General features: G+C 38.0%; 1 protein-coding gene across 1 annotated transcript in view; it reads left to right on the forward strand.

Annotated features, from left to right (window-relative positions):
• Positions 1–1,046: 1,046 nt before the first annotated feature.
• Positions 1,047–16,756, forward strand: part of PRIM2 (DNA primase subunit 2) — a 342,261-nt gene continuing 326,551 nt past the window's right edge. Inside the window, exons 1-5 of the mRNA XM_025925313.2 lie at positions 1,047–1,147; positions 1,896–2,057; positions 4,982–5,085; positions 7,949–8,028; positions 9,608–9,728. Coding sequence (XP_025781098.1) covers positions 1,904–2,057; positions 4,982–5,085; positions 7,949–8,028; positions 9,608–9,728 — 459 coding nt within the window. The 5' untranslated portion in view covers positions 1,047–1,147; positions 1,896–1,903. The remainder of the gene's footprint in view (positions 1,148–1,895; positions 2,058–4,981; positions 5,086–7,948; positions 8,029–9,607; positions 9,729–16,756) is intronic.

Raw genomic sequence — 16,756 nt, forward strand, 5'->3', positions numbered from 1 at the left:
TTCTCCCTCACTTTGAACGTGGCTCTGTCATCTTTGAGATAACTTCTTTCCCTGTTCTACGGTTTCCTGTAAAATGGGTTAATAATAAGCCTATGTCACAGGGTTATGAGAATAAAATGAATTGATATGGAAATCACTTAGAATGTGTCCTGATACAAAGTCAGTGCTAGCCACATTTTGGTCCATGATAGGTATGTTCTTTGAAATCTGATACCGTTTCAATATATTTTGCATTTCTAGAAACTTGAACATTTCATTTCAAAGCGCTCTTCACCTGCAATAATTACCTTTACTAGATCTTTCCTCAGCTACTTTAGTGAGACACGCCTCCTACAGGCCACAGGTGAAGCTTATTTCCAGCTCTTGAAAACCACACAGACCTCAGTCGGAGAGTTGTTGTGGCTGACTCATCGCTTCTGTTCGACCCCTACTTCTTCCCTCTGAGTCGAATCTCTTCTAATTTCTGTAGGCTCGGAGCTATTTCTGCGTGTGTGCATTCATTCTAATTCCAGTTTTTTTCGGGGCGCTTACTATGCGCGAGGCGTGGAAGGGGAAGAAATGAAGGTACAATCTGTTTTTACTCGGCTTGACGTCCCATAGAAAAATCAAAATATGTACTATATATAGGCTAACTAACGGTCATCTTTTAGCTTCTATTTTCTCATCTGTAAAATGAGGGTAATATCTCAAGGTCGCTGAAAGATTAAGGAAGAAAAGAACAGAACCTCTAATACTGAGCAGTTCCGTAAACGCCTATTCTTCCCTTCCTCCGCTAGCTCCACAGTCCAGCCTGTGGATTAAAGCGCCACACTCTTGGGAGTCTGGAAATTCTGCCGATAGTCTTCCAGTTCCCCAATTGCAATCGTCAAAAAGCTACCGACTGCACATACAGGCCGTGCAGCTTTTAATTTGGAGACACAAACAGTCCTACTTAAAAAACTTTAAGCGGGCAACGTGGATTACACACCCTCTGGAACCGAGGGGCGCCACATTGAGCATGCGCAGGGCGCGCGCTGGGTGGGCGGGAGGTTCGAAGGGCGGGCTTTGTGGTCCAGTCACTTCCGTTTCCGGCCCTATATGAACTCTCCCGCCATCTGACAAAAGCACCTATCGGTGTTTCTGCATATCGTGTTTGGTGTGGTTGCAGGTAAGAGGATCTCCTATGGTTTTACCACGGACATTAGTCTTGGTGTTAAGGCTTGCAGGTCGAGAAAGAAGGGAGAGCACTTTGCGAGCCGTGGGAACAGAAGAATGACATCCTGGGGTGGGTGTATTGAGTATTGGTCGGTTGAGGCAGAGACGCAGGTGTCAGCGAGCTGAGGAGAGAACAGCTTCGTCGGAGGAGTGCTCAGGTAGGATTGAGGGGCTTAATTTTTATAGGAGTTTGAGGATGTTTTCTAAAAGGGGTTCGGAAGGACTGGATTAGAAAGACGTGTTGTATATTCCGGGGTCATAATATAGGAAGTGATGAATTGGACCCGGACCATTAAGTCTCTTCTCTGGAAAGCCAGAATCTACCGCGCTTTCCTCCGAATTTACGATTGCAACGGGTTTAAAATCTCAACTCTTGGGACTGTAGAGATCTAAGGACGGTGGTACACAGACCTATAGTGAACTGGCAATATCGCTTGACTTTGACTTTGATGTTGCTGGAAGTTATGACCACTACCTGCGTTTCACCGTGCACACCCCCCCTTCCCTACAGAATTGTTACAGGTGTGTTGTAGAAAATCTGGAAAATCCAGAAAGACGTATTGCCTCGGGATGACCACTTTAACATTTTATGCATGCCCTTCAGTTTTTTGCTGTGTATGTGGAGTTGTTTTTTGCACTTGTTGTTTGTTGTTTTCAACTCCATTTGCCATCCTTTTAACCCTTTTATGTTTCCTTCCAAGATAATGAGATGCAGTTTTCTGGAGGAAATCGGAAAAGACTGAGGTTGGGAGGTGACCAAAGGAATGCTTGCTATCCTCATAGCCTTCAGTTTTACTTGGAGCCACCTTCTGAAAACATATCTTTGATTGAGTTTGAAAGCTTGGCTATTGATAGAGTTAAATGTGAGTGATATTTGAATTAGAATTTATATATTCTTGAGAACTTCACTTTGTGGAAATGAATGAGGGTAATTTCCTTCATTCAGTTCATTCTCGAAATATTTATTGAGGGTTTGCTATTTACTGTTCAGTGTATATTTATTGAGTGCCACTATATTCTGGGGTGGGGATTTCCAGATGAATAATGTAATTCTCATATTTGTTGAAGCTGTATTCTAGTACGCACATAAAGGCATCCAAAATAATAATCATAATTTAGTATTGTAAGTGCCTTACTAGAGGTAAATAGTAATGCTCTTATTTTTTTTATTAAAAATTTTTTTATACATTTATTTATTTTTGATAGACACAGAGCACAAGTGGGGGAGGGGCAGAGAGAAGGAGACCCAGAAACCGAAGCAGGCTCCAGGCTCCGAGCTGTCAGCACAGAGCTGGACGAGGGGCTTGAACTCACAAACCATGAAACCATGACCTGAGCCAAAGGTGGATGCTTAACCGACTGAGCCACCCAGGCACCCCAAATAGTAATGCTCTTAAAACAGAAGTAGGGGTGACTTAGTTTGATTAAGTAAGACTTCTTAGAGAAGTTGAAGTGTAATCTGGACCTTGAAGGATGAGTAGAAATTTCTGAAAAGAGAAGTAGTTAAAGATTTTTTTCAGTCCAAGATAACGAACTGTACTAAGGCTGGGAGGCAAAAGAGAGAATGTTATATCTGAGGGAACAGTGACAAGTTCAGAGCAAATGGAGAAGAATGGATAACCAAGGGCATTTTTTTGCCAAGCTAACAGTGTAATATCAGGGTGTAGGCAGGATGTGGCCTACTTATCCTCTGTGTGCTAGTGGAAGAAAGAAATAAGCGAGGCATGAATTGAAACATAAATAAAAGCAGTGTTTTCTGAGTTTATGTTCCAGGATATCCCTGTGGGAAAATCAGAAGGTAAGGTGAGAAACTGTTCATCATTTTTAGAAGAGCAAAGTGACAACTGCTAATACACAGAGGGGGCACTTAGTGCCTGTTGACTGAAAGAGTGAAGACAAGGGAGAAAAGGGTTTTAGGAATCTTAACAGTGTCAGATGCTTCATGGAGATTAAGAGGATGATTGAAGAGTGTCCCTTGGATTTGGCACTTAAGGGGTGAGCTAGTAAGTGCCTGATCTAAGGCAGTGACAAGTGGCAGTGTGTAGGCAGGGAGAGATTTAAGGGATACTGAGGAGGTATTCCTGACAGAATTTGGGAGTTGTTTGGATGTGAGGGGGCCAGTGGCGGTGGCTGAAATTCCGTTCTGGACGGTCTGGTTAGAAACTGTGCTAGTGGCTCAGTTGGTTAAGCATCCAGCTTTGGCTCGGGTCATGATGTCATGGTTCATGGGTTCAAGCTCCACGTTAGGCTTTGTGCTGACAGCTCAGAGCCTGGAGCCTGCTTCAGATTCTGTGTCTCCCTCTCTCTCTGCCCCTTCCCTGCTTATGTTCTGTCTCTCCCTCTCTCAAACATAAATAAAAATTAAAAAAAAAAAAACTATGCTAGTTGAGATGGGGATAATAGGAAGAGGGGCAGGACTGAGGGGAAGATGATGAGTTTAGTTTGAGATACTGTAATAAGGAGGTACCTGTGGGACATGGATTTATGTTCAGGATTCATTTTTAGTTTTTCATCCTTGAATTACAAAAATGCTTTTTATATCGATGGAAGTAGAATTAATCTGAGAAAGAACTGACAAGGAACCTTTGAACAATACGCATCTAATCAGGACAGTTCACTTGCATCATTGGAGGGCTATGCTTCTTCACTGTTGTGTCTTCTCTACTTCATCAGGAAAGGAAGGGCTGTTTTTTCTGATGATTCTATGCTGAGTAAATGAAACAAACTAACAGTTCCACAGAAGGGATGCAAACAAGGGTACTTAATTTTTTTTTTCATACCAGCACACTTGCATTCCTCGACAATGGTGGCTCAGTACAACGATGATTATTCCCCACCCTTCACTCTCTGAGAATCCTGGTATTAACTTGTGTTATGGGACGCGGATATTTTCTGCACATGGATGGAAATTATCTTCTTATAAATTTATATAATTTATATAATGTACTTGCAGAAAATAAAAGTATTACAACTTGATATCTTTTATTTATTTTTTCAAGTTTGTTTACTTTGAGAGAGAGAGAACAGAAGCAGGGGAGGAACAGAGAGAGAAGGAGAGAGAAAATCCTAAGCAAGCTCCTCCCTGTCAGTGCAGAGCGCTGATGCAGGGCTAGAGCTCCTGAACCGTGAGATCATGACCTGAGCTGGAATTAAGAGTTGGATGCTTAACTGACTGAGCCACCCAGGTGCCCCTATAACTTATCTTTTAAAAACAAGTAATTATGGAATTATTCACAGGCTTTGTCTTGGGATTTAGTTTTTATTTTTTTTTTAAATTTTTTTTTCAACGTTTTTTATTTATTTTTGGGACAGAGAGAGACAGAGCATGAACAGGGGAGGGGCAGAGAGAGAGGGAGACACAGAATCGGAAACAGGCTCCAGGCTCCGAGCCATCAGCCCAGAGCCTGACGCGGGGCTCGAACTCACGGACCGCGAGATCGTGACCTGGCTGAAGTCGGACGCTTAACCGACTGCGCCACCCAGGCGCCCCGGGATTTAGTTTTTAAAAACTATCTTGGGGCTCCTGGATAGCTCAGTCACTTGAGCATCCGACTCTTGATTTCACCTCAAGTCATGATCCCAGGATCGTGGGATTAAGCCCTGCATTGGGCTCTGTGCTGAGCGCAGAGCCTGTTTAAGATTCTCTCTCCCTGTCCCTCTCCTTGTCCCTCCCCCCTTCCCTTTCCCTCTCTGTCCCTCTTCTCTGCTTGTGTGCGTGCTGTCTTCTAAAAAAAAATTATCTTGCATTCATACATTTTTCTTTCTTCTGTTTTTAAAAAATTTCTAGTGCTAAAAACAGTCGAAAATCTTGGTGTGAGCCATGTGAAAGGAACTGAGCAATACCAGAGTAAGTTGGAGGCTGAGATAAGAAGGCTCAAGTTTTCCTTCAGAGTAAGTAAAAGTGGGAAAGAAATGTTTTTCAGTTTGTATATATTTATATACTTGAGTCTTGGTTGTGGAAAATATCTTGTATTAGGCACAGGGCTTTTAAAAAGACTAAAATAGCATGGACTGTGCCTGAAGGTATATCTGCAGTCCACTAGGAATGATTGCCATATATAGTCAGACGATTATAATACAGCAGGGTTTCTCAGCCTTGGAACTACTGACGTTTGGGCCTGATAATTTCTTGGTGTAGGGACTGTCCTGTGCATTGTAGGGTGCTCAGTAACATCTCTGGCTTCTACCTGGTATATATCTCCAGACATTGCCAGATGTACCCTGTGCACCACAGGATGAGTACTGTTACTAGATATGTGTTCCAGGAACTCCAAGAGCACATAGGATTACCCAGCCCAGCTTGGGGAGGTTTGGGAAGGTGTTAAAGTTCCAGGTAGTGCTGGAACTGAAACTCGATAGATGTGATCAGATTTTTATTTTGGGAAGATAGCAGATTGAGAGGGCCATGTCTGTGGGAGGAAAACCAAGTAGCTTGGACATAATGAGAGTGATTCGAATTGGAGAAAAGGATGAGAGTGATTTGAATTGGAGAAGAGGACTAGTATAATGATATTATGAAGGTAGAATCAAAAGATTTTAGTGACATTACAGGGAGAAGGGAGAAGAGAGTTATGAATGACACCTTAGGTTTCTGGTTAGGACAACTATGGATGGTGGTAGTATTTTGAGAGGTAATGTATAGGAGGAGAAGCAAGTCTTAGAAGGAACATGTTGAGTTCTAGACAAGAATTTGAGGTTCTAGTGGAACTGTGTAGTAGATGATTGGATATGCATATAGCTTGGACTTAAGGCTGGAGTTGGGAGTATGGATTTAAGAAGAAGGTTGGAATCATCAGGAGGAGGGAAATATTTGAGTGAGAAGACGATGGAGGACAAGATGTGAAGAATACCAGTACTGAAGGTGAAGTAGAATTGGGGGAGTCTGGGAAGGAGATTGAGAAGAAGCTGCCTGAGAGGTGGGAGATCAGCAGGGATAATAGTGGCATGGTAGCCAAGGAAATTTGGAGTTTCCATAATGATGATTATTATGTAAATACTGATCCCATAGGAATAATAACAGCAAGCATTCATATTATGCTTAGTGTATCCCAGAGTTTGCCCTAAGCACATTACATATATTAATCCATGTAATATAGTTAATAGTCTTATGAAGCAGGTACAGTTGTCATCCCTATTTTATAGATAAAGGTACAGAGTTATTGATAGGCTGAGTAACTGGCCCAGGCTTATGAGATGGTAAATGGTGGGGCCAAGATTAGAACTGGACATTTTGTCTCAGGTGATACTCTTAACCACATAATTTCAGAAGCTTAGGCTCATGTAAGATGAGTTGTATGGATAGATGAGTTGTAGATAGAGGCAGAAGCCAAAATGAGGACGGTGTTTGGAGGAGAGAGGTGGGTATAGAATATGTACTCTTTTAAGATGGCTAGCTGAAAAGACAGGGGAGAAATAGGTCTGAATATAGAAGAATTTGTAGGGAAAAAGAGAGGACACATAACAGGAGATACTTGAACATGCTTATAAGCTGAGTGAAAAAAATCTAGAAGAGAAAGAAGAGGAGGGGAGCTTAAAGATACTTGGAGAGAGCATTTGATAAATCAAGATCCTTAGGAGCCAAGAGCAGATGGATTGCATGGTTCAGCTTTAGGAATGAGCTTATTCAGGAGGAGGGGGAGATCCTTTGTCCATAGAGTTGGAAGGGAAAGTAATACAGTGGATGCACAAGCTTGGAGCTGAAGAAGTTGGCCTCGTGGCCTTTATTTTCTGTAAAGTAAGTGAAGTTCTCTGTTGAGAGAGAAGATGGCGTGGTAGGGAGCTTGGGTCAAGTAGTGAAGACTGAAGCAGCTTTTCTAGCAGTGAGGGAAGAGATGATTATGTGTCAAATCTCTGTTCTATTGTTTAATAAGCTTTATGACTCTGGAAAAATTTCAGAACATCCCTGTGCCTCAGTTTCCTCCTTAAAAAATTTTTTTTTTTATTTTATATATTTTTGAGAAAGAGACAGAGTGTGAGCAGGGGAGGGGCAGAAAGAGAGAGGGAGACACAGAATCCAAAGCAGGCTCCAGGCTCTGAGCTGTCAGAGCAGAGCCTGATGCATGGCTAAAACTCATGAACTGTGAGATCATGATCTGAGCTGAAGTTGGATGCTTAACTGACTGAGCCACCTAGGCGGTTTCCTCATATTTAAAATAGGGATATAATAGTGCTTACCTCATGAGAGTTTTTTTTAAAGATTAAATGAGTTTATAGATTAAACATGCTTACAAAGTGCTGTAAGTGTACCTCATAAGTGCTCAAGACATGTTTGCTCTTACTGTGTTGGACTTGAATAAGAATTTCTTGGTGCTTGTAAAAGTCCAGTTCAGGTTAGAGGTTGTGAATTTTTAATATTCCAAATTCTCAATAATTGTGTATTTTTTTCCCCCAGAGATTCTTAGTGTTTTGGGAATAGGACTGCAGATTTATTTAGAATCTAGGTTTGGCCAAATGGTTAAATGAAGGTTCATGCCAGAGGTGGTGGAAGAGGGGAGAACCCTGGATATATGCTGGGTAAGAAAGAAAGTTAAGAGAGGAGTTGATAGGAAGAGAGTCCAAACCCAGGAGGTTTTGTTTGAGATCAGGTCAGATCTCAGTGTCACTTGTTTGCTAACGTAAGTAAAATGATAATTACATATTATGAAATTTGTTTTTGAAACTTTTATTTTAGCATTGGCTTATATTGACTCCATTTTTCTTTATACCTCTTAACATTCTAATGTGTTTATGTTATTCATGTGTCATTATTTTTAAGGAAAATGTAGAAAATGAATATGAACGCCGAAGAAGAGATCATATTTCTCACTTTATTTTACGCCTTGCTTATTGCCAGTCGTGAGTATACGTTTAGACTCTCATAGTCAAAGCTGCTATCTTGGGTTACAAATTGGTACGTGGGAAGCTGACATGTATTGTACTGCACATAGGAAAACTCAGAATAACATCAGAAGCTGGTGATTCATGGGTTGAACACTGTTGTTGCAAGTTGTTTGAAGCCAGTTGTTTACTAAAAATAATTGAAAAAAATTCTATTGTAAAACTTGCCTGTTGAAACACTTAACTAGTTTTATGGGAGAGGCTCTTCATTTGGGATTTGCAATTGTGGGGGTGGGGGGATTTCGGTAAGAAAGGACTTTTTGATCCTGTTTTCTCAGAAAAAAAGTGGCACTATTTATAAGAAATAATACCTCAAACATATACTTGAATTTAGTACAGGTGTAAGCTATTTCCCTTTGCTAGTTGGTTTCTTGTAAGTCTACAGTGCCACCCAGAGGGAGAAGGAGTTAGTTGCCTTTTTCTTTTCTTTTTTTTTTTTTTTTTTTAAACTGTTTCTTTTTTTTTTCTGTACTAATTTTGGCTAAATAATATACTTATTGTAAGTTTCTTTTCTGTTTCTTTCTGTTAAGAGTCTTATCAAATGAGAATCTTGAATTGTTTAGTATCCCACTTATCCCTGGACAGGTGATCCTATCCACGACCATCTTTGGTTCTGGAGGTTTTCTTTTGTAAAGATGAATGTGCAGTTTATGTAATTTATGCAGTCAATGAATTGCTGACAATCTGTGAAAGTCCCTTTGAGGGGGGGAACTACATCATATTTTATCTATAGTAGTATAATTATTTTGTGACAATAGTAATAACCATTATGTATTTTATGAATTTATATTTGTGTGTTGCTTTTTCAAAAATCAAGATGTAGTTGTGCATATTAAATTTTGTGAAATTATTAACTATAAAGCTGTAAACAGAGTTTACTTTAAGAGTTTATCTGATCATAATCTATTCAGAGATAAAGTGACCTTTAAAAATTTTGGTGTTGGGGCGCCTGGGTGGCTCAGTCAGTTGAGCGTCTGACTTCAGCTCAGGTCGTGATCTCCCTGTTTGTGAGTTCGAGCCCCACGTCGGGCTCTGTGGTGACAGCTCAGAGCCTGGAGCCTGTTTCGGATTCTGTGTCTCCTTCTCTCTCTGACCCTCCACTGCTCGTGCTCTGTCTCTCCCTCTCTGTCAAAAATAAATGTTAAAAAAAAAATTTTTGGTGTTGATTTGGCACTGATGAAACCACCTTAGACTGAAGGAATACCCCATTTTCTGATGTAAATGACCGTTTTGCAGTTAAATGCAATGAACTGTTTTCTTTTATATTGTTGGATAATCAGCTAGGCTCAAGGTATTCTGTATTTAATTCTATATTCATAATACCTCTCCCAGTGTTCACATCCTTGAAGATTGTGGTACGTGCTCTGTATACTGTTTATCATAATAGACGACGTGTGCTTTTAACTTCTGTCTGTTGGCATCTTGCTCATATTTGAGTTTTATTTCATAAAAATTTCTTGATTTAATAATCCGTGGACTTTTAAAATAATCAGTGGATTTTTCATTTATACTTATCATTTCTCTGTCTTGATTTCAGTGAGGATCTTAGACGCTGGTTCATTCAACAAGAAATGGATCTCCTTCGATTTCGATTCAGTATTTTACCCAAAGACAAGATTCAAAGTTTCTTAAAGGATAGCCATTTGCATTTTGAGGCCGTGAGTATGGTTTTGTAGCCATTTTCAGTTGTTTTCACCATTCATCCCTTCCCATTCACCTTAAGTGCGAGTATTAATGTGAGGTGTTTTTTCTGTTTACATTTTCTTAAGTACTTGCCTGAAAGAATAGCTATTGGCTTTGCACAGCAATGAAACTTTGCCTTTCCGTGACTAGAAGAAAAGGGACTCCTTAGTACCGAAGTTTCACATTTAGTTGCTTTATTAAATATGTGACTTGTGAAAGCACAAGAAGGTTTAATTTATAAGAGTTCATCTTTAATCTTCTAGGCTGAAAATTTAAAGCTAATAATATACATTAAAGAGAATAGAGAGGTGGTAGTATTTACTTCTAATGATGATGTTTAATTTAGACTTTATTTGAAAAGTCAGTTGTCAGTAGAATCTCTGAATAGTTATTCTGCAGATATATTTAATTTACGTATCATGACTATATATTAAAGAAGAAATGTCTGGGATATATTTAGCAGTTATAAGTATTGTGGGTGGAAATAGGATTTATGTCTTTTAGGTGGATCTGTGTTGTAGTGAGAAGGCTGAAAAATTCTGTTCTGGAAGACTTAGACTCAGATGGTAGTAGCCTTGGGTGAGTCTTGATTTTGATGTTAGAGTGAGTAAGTTAAAGCGAAATAAAGTAGAAGTTGGAGTGAAATACATGGTCCTGTCTGAGAAGTGGAAAATGTACCTACTGTATACAGGAACACTGTTGGTTATTGAAGTTGGTGGAAGGAAATAGCATGAAGGGAAGTAAACATTTGATAGACGTTTAGTGTTTAGCATGTGCTAGGGAAGCACTTTCAAGTTTCTCTGCCTTCTCATAAGAGGTCAGTGAGATTTCTAAATAACATCTATGTGGGCATAGAAGAGTGTCAAGCTCAGATCATCTGACCCAAGCCCCATGCTTTTTTCCCTTTGTTTTAACTTAGATCCTTAGTGAAGTCCATTATTGCTAATTCAATTACAGTTACTTTATCCTTTCATGATAAAAATAGTGTATATTTTCCTGTGGAAATGAATAGAGGAGTGTCTTTGAGAAGATCTATTTTTTATAGATGTGTCTACGGTGTCTCCATGTATTGTCACGTGTAATTTTTTAAAGCAAAAACCATGTTTCTTTTAAAAAACTTTAAAATTTGGGGTGCTTGGCTGACTCAGGCAGTTGAGCATCCGACTCTTGGTTTTGGGTCAGGTCATGATTTCACAGTTCATGAGATTGAGCTCTGCATTGGGCTCTGTGCTGACAGTGTGGAGCCTGTTTGGGAAACTCACTCTCCCGTTCTCTCTGTGCCTCCTTCACATGTGTGCGCGCGCTCTCTCTCTCCCCCCCTCTCTCTCAAAATATTAAAAAAAAAAAACAACTTTAAAATTTAAGTGTAACACACACAGAAAAGTGCACAGATTGTAATTGTATAGCTCTGTGAAGTATCACAAAGTGAACATTAACAGAGTTAAGAAATAGAATGTTGCTCTCACCTGTGCACCTTATGCGTCCTCCCATTCACTATCTCCTATCTTCCACCGAAAATTAGCCACTGTCTGACTCTTAATATCATAAGTTAATTCTGACTATTTTTTGGACTTTATATAAATGGTATTATATAGTATGTTTTTCTTCGCCAGCTTTATTGAGACCTAATTGACATATAACCTTGTGTAAGTTTCAGGTGTCAGATGTGATGATTTGATACATGTATGCCTTGTGAAATGTTTTACCACAGTAAGGCTAGTTAACACATCCTTCACCTCACATAATTACCATTTTGTTGTGGTTATGGTGAGAACATGTAAAATTTACTCACATAGCAACTTTTCAGTTATGTAATACAGTATTGTTAACTATATCCATCATTCTACTGTAAGTTTGTACTTTTTTTTATTTAACTTTATTTTTTATTTTTTAAAATTTATATCCAAATTAGTATATAGTGAAGCAATGATTTCAGTAGATTCCTTAATGCCCCTTACCCATTTAGCCCATCCCCCCTCCCAGAACCCCTCCAGCAACCCTCAGTTCTCCATATTTGTGAGTCTCTTCTGTTTTGTCTCCCTCCCTGTTTTTATATTATTTTTATTTCCCTTCCCTTATGTTCATCTGCTTTGTCTCTTAAAGTCCTCATATGAGTGAAGTAATATGATTTTTGTCTTTCTCTGACTAATTTCACTTAGCATAATACCCTCCAGTTCCATCCACGTAGTTGCAGTTGGCAAGATTTCATTCTTTTTGATTGCCCAGTAATACTCCACTCTGTGTGTGTGTGTGTGTGTGTGTGTGTGTGTGTGTGTGTGTGTGTGTGTATACACACACACCACATCTTCTTTATGCATTCATCCATCGATGGACATTTGGGCTCTTTCCATACTTTGGCTATTGTTGATAGTGCTGCTATAAACATTGGGGTGCATGTGTCCCTTTCAAACAGCATATCTGTATCCCTTGGATAAATGCCTAGTAGTACAATTGCTGGGTTGTAGGGTAGTTCTATTTTTAGTTTTCTGAGGAACCTCCATACTGTTTTCCAGAGTGGCTGCACCAGCTTGCAATCCTACCAACAATGCAAAAGAGATCCTCTTTCTCCTCATCCTCACCAACATCTGTTGTTGCCCGAGTTGTTAATGTTAACCATTCTGACAGGTGTAAGGTGATATCTCATTGTGGTTTTGATTTGTATTTCCCTGATGATGAGTGATGTTGAGCATTTTTTCATGTGTCGGTTGACCATCTGGATGTCTTCTTTGGAGAAGTGTCTCTTCATGTCTTTTGCCCATTTCTTCACTGGATTATTTGTTTTTTGGGTGTTGAGTTTGATCAGTTCTTTATAGATGTTGGATAGTAACCCTTTATCTGATATGTCATTTGTAAATATCTTCTCCCATTCTCACGGTTGCCTTTTAGTTTTACTAATTGTTTCCTTTGCTGTGCAGAAGATTTTTATTTTGATGAGGTCCCAGTAGTTCATTTTTGCTTTTGTTTCCCTTGCCTCCGGAGATGTGTTGAGTAAGAAGTTGTCGTGGCCAAGATCAAAGAGGTTTTGTCTGCTTTCTCCTCGAGGATTTTGATAGCTTCCTGTCTTACATTGAGGTCTTTCATCCATTTTGAGTTTATTTTTGTGTATGGTGTAAGAAAGTGGTCCAGGTTCCTTCTTCTGCATGTCGCTGTCCAGTTTTCCCAGCACCACTTGCTGAAGAGACTGTCTTTATTCCATTGGATATTCTTTCCTGCTTTGTCAGAGATTAGTTGGCCATACATTTGTGGGTCCATTTCTGGGTTCTCTGTTCCATTGATCTGAGTGTTCATGTGCCAGTACCATACTGTCTTGATGATTACAGCTTTGTAGTATAGCTTGAAGTCTGAGACTGTGATGCCTCCTGCTTTGGTTTTCTTTTTCAAGATTGCTTTGGCTATTTGGGGTCTTTTCTTGTTCCATACAAATTTTAGGATTATTTGTTCTAGCTCTCTGAAGAATGCTGGTAGGGATTGATTGGGATTGCATTGAATATGTAGATTGCCTTGGGTAGTATCGACATTTTAACAATATTTGTTCCTCCTATCCAGGAGCATGGAATCTTTTTCCATTTTTTTGTGTGTTCTTCAGTTTCTTTCATAAGCTTTCTAAAGTGTTCAGCGTATCGGTTTTTCACCTCTTCGGTTAGATTTATTCCTAGGTATTTTATGGTTTTTTGTGTAACCGTAAATGGGATCGATTCCTTGATTTCTCTTTCTGTTGCTTCATTGTTGGTGTATAGGAATGCATTTTTTTTTTTTTTAATGACCGAATAGTTCATTGTATAATACACCACATCTTTTTATCTATTCATCTATGGGTGAACACTGGCATTGCTTTCATATCTTGGGTATTGTGAATAATGGTTTGTTTAGCACAATATTTTAAAGTTTCATCTGTGTTGTAGCCTATATCAGTATTTCATTCCTTTTTATTGTCAAATGATACTTCTCTGTTCAGCAGTTGATGGACATTTGGGTTTCTACATTTTGGCTAATAGGAATGATGCTATAGTGAGTATTTGTGTACAAGTTTTTTTTTTTGTGGATATCTTTTTTATTTTATGTATATATCTGGGAGTGGAATTACTAGGTTGTAGGGTAATTAATTCTGTGCTTAGGCTTTTGAGGAACTGACGGACTTTTTCAAAGTGGCTGCACTATTTTACATCTTAGCGGTATATGATGGTTTCACTTTCTCCACCATTGTCATCCACAGTTGTTTTTTAATGTAGCCATCCTAGTGGATGTGAAATGATAACATAACACTGGTTTTGATTTGCATTTCTCTAATGACACATGATGTTGAGCATCTTTTCATGTGCTTATTGGTTATTTGTATATCCTTGGAATGTCTTTTCAAATCCTTTGTACATTTGTTTTTTTTTCCTTTGTACATTTTTTAATTGAGTCCTCTTTTTATTGTTGAGTGTTAATTCTTAACATATTCTGGATATAAGTCCATTATAAGATCTATGATTTACAAATATTTTCTCCTATTCTTAGGATTGTCATTTCATTTTGATGGTTATCTTTTACAACACAAAAGTTATTAATTTATGTGAAGTCTCATCTGTTTTTTTCTTTTGTACTTTTGATGTCAGATCTAAGAAGGCTTTGTCTAAAGGAAGGTCATGAAGATTTACTCCTCTGGCTTTCTCTACGAGTTTTATAATTTTAGTTTTTATATTTGGGTCTGTGGTCCATTTTGAGTTAATTTTTGTATATGATATGAAGTAGGAGTCCCAACTTCATTTTTTTTGCATGTGGATATCCAGTTGTTCTAGCATCATTTGTTGAAACAGCTGTTCTTTCCTCACCAAATTGTTACTCTTGACTATAAGTTGGTTTATTTCTGGACTCTTAATTTTATTTCTTGGAGCTGTATGCTTATCATTGTGTCAGTACTATTGTGGTCTTGAATGTTGACTACTGTAGCTTTGTAGTAAGATTTGAAATTGAGAAGTAGGAGAATAAAATTAATTTTATTCTTTTTTCAAGATTATTTTAGTTATTCTGGTTCCTTGTATTTTCTTAAGAATTTTAGGATTTACTTACCACTTTCTACAGATAAGTCAGCTAGGATTCAGACTAGGATTGCAGAGAATATGTAGATCAATTTGGGGAGTATTGCCATCTTAAGTGTTATTCATGAACATGGGATGTTTTTTATTTTATTTTTAAATTATTTTTTAAAATTTTATTATAGAGAGATAGAGTGCAAGTGGGAGAGAGGGGCAGAAGGAGAGAGAGGGAGAATCCCAAGCAGGCACCATGCTCATCACGGAGCCCAATGTGGGGCTCGATTCCATGTCTCTGGGATCATGACCTGAGCTGAAATCAAGTTGGATGCTCAACTAACCGAACCCACCTAGGCACCACCCTTCCTTTATTTCTTAAGGTTTTCTTTAATTTTTCTCAACAAGATTGAGTATTATATTTGTTAAATTTATACCTAAGTATTTTATTCTTTAATGTCATTGTAAGTGGAGTTATTTTCTTTATTTCATTTTTGGAATGTTTCTTGCTAGTGTATAATAGTCCAGTTGATTTTTGCATGTTGATCTTATATCCTGCAACCTATGGAACTCTGTTAGTACTAATCGGTTTTAGTGGATTCCTTAGGAGGTTATGTCTCACAAATACAGATAATCTTACTCCTTACTTTCCAATCTGGAGGCTTTTTATTTCTCCATTTTTGATTAATTTCCCTAGCTAGAATCTCCAATGTAATGTTGAATAGAAGTGGCAGTAGTGGACACCCATCTTGTTCCTCATTTTAGAGGGAAAGCATTCAGTCTTTTAGCATGACCTATGATATTAGATACATGATTTCTGTAGATGCCCTTTATCAGATTGAGAAAATTTCCTTCTAATTGTAATTGAGTATTCTCATCATGAAAGGGTATTGGATTTTGTCATGTGCTTTGTCTCCACCTGTTGAGATTATCTTAGGGATTTGTCCTTTATTAATATCGTGTGTTGCATTAATTGGTTTTTGGATGTTAAACCAATCTTGCTGGGATATTCGTGGGATAAATCCCCCTTGATTATCCTGTATGATTCTTTTTATATGTTGCTGGATTTGATTTGCTAGTATTTTGTGGAGGATTTTTGTGTTTATCGATAAAGGATGTGGGTTTGTAGTTTTCTTGTGATGTCATTGTCTTATTTTGGTATTACGGTAATATTGGTCTTATATAATGAGTTTGTAAAAGTATTTCCTGCTCTTGTGGTTTTTTTGGACGAGGTTGTCAAGGATTGGTGTTAATTTTTCTTTAAACATTTGGTAGAATTTAACCAGTGAATCTTTCTGGGCTTATGCTTCTCTTTGTGGGGTGCTTTAAAATTACTAATTCACTCTTATTATAAATCTATTCAAATTTTCTATTTCTTCTTGAGTCAGTTTTGGTAATTCGTGTTTTCTAGGAATTTGTCCATTTAAGTTATCTAACTGATGTGTACACTTGTTCATAGTATTTTCTTACAATCCTTTTTTTTAAAAAAAATAGAGATATAATTAACATCTGATGTTATATTAGTTTCAGGGATCCTTTTTATTTCTATACGGTTGGTAATGATCTCATTTTTTCATTTAAGTCGTTTTTTGTTTTTTTTTGTCATTGAATTTGAGGTTTGTCAATTTTGTGGATCTTTTCAAATTACTATCTTTTGGTTTTGTTAATTTTTCTCTACTGTGTTTCTATTCTTGTGTGTTTAATTTTTGTTATTATCACTTATTAATCTTTATTATTTCCTTCCTTCTGTTTGCTTTGGGTTTAGTTTGCTCTTCTAGTTTTGTAAGGTCAAAGTTTAGGTTACTGATTTGAGTTTTGTTTTTTTTTTTCTCATTTTTAATGTAGGCATTTATAGCTAAAACTTCCCTCTGAACATGGCCTTAGATGCATTCCGTGAGTTTTGGCTATGTCATGTTTTGTTTTCATTCATTTGAAAGTATTTCCTTGTTTGTTCTTTGACTTACTGGTTATTTTGAGTGTTAATTACTATG

Source organism: Puma concolor, chromosome B2 (genome assembly GCF_028749965.1).
Source record: "Puma concolor isolate L17-30 chromosome B2, mPumCon1.1.hap2, whole genome shotgun sequence".
Taxonomy (NCBI): domain Eukaryota; kingdom Metazoa; phylum Chordata; class Mammalia; order Carnivora; family Felidae; genus Puma; species Puma concolor.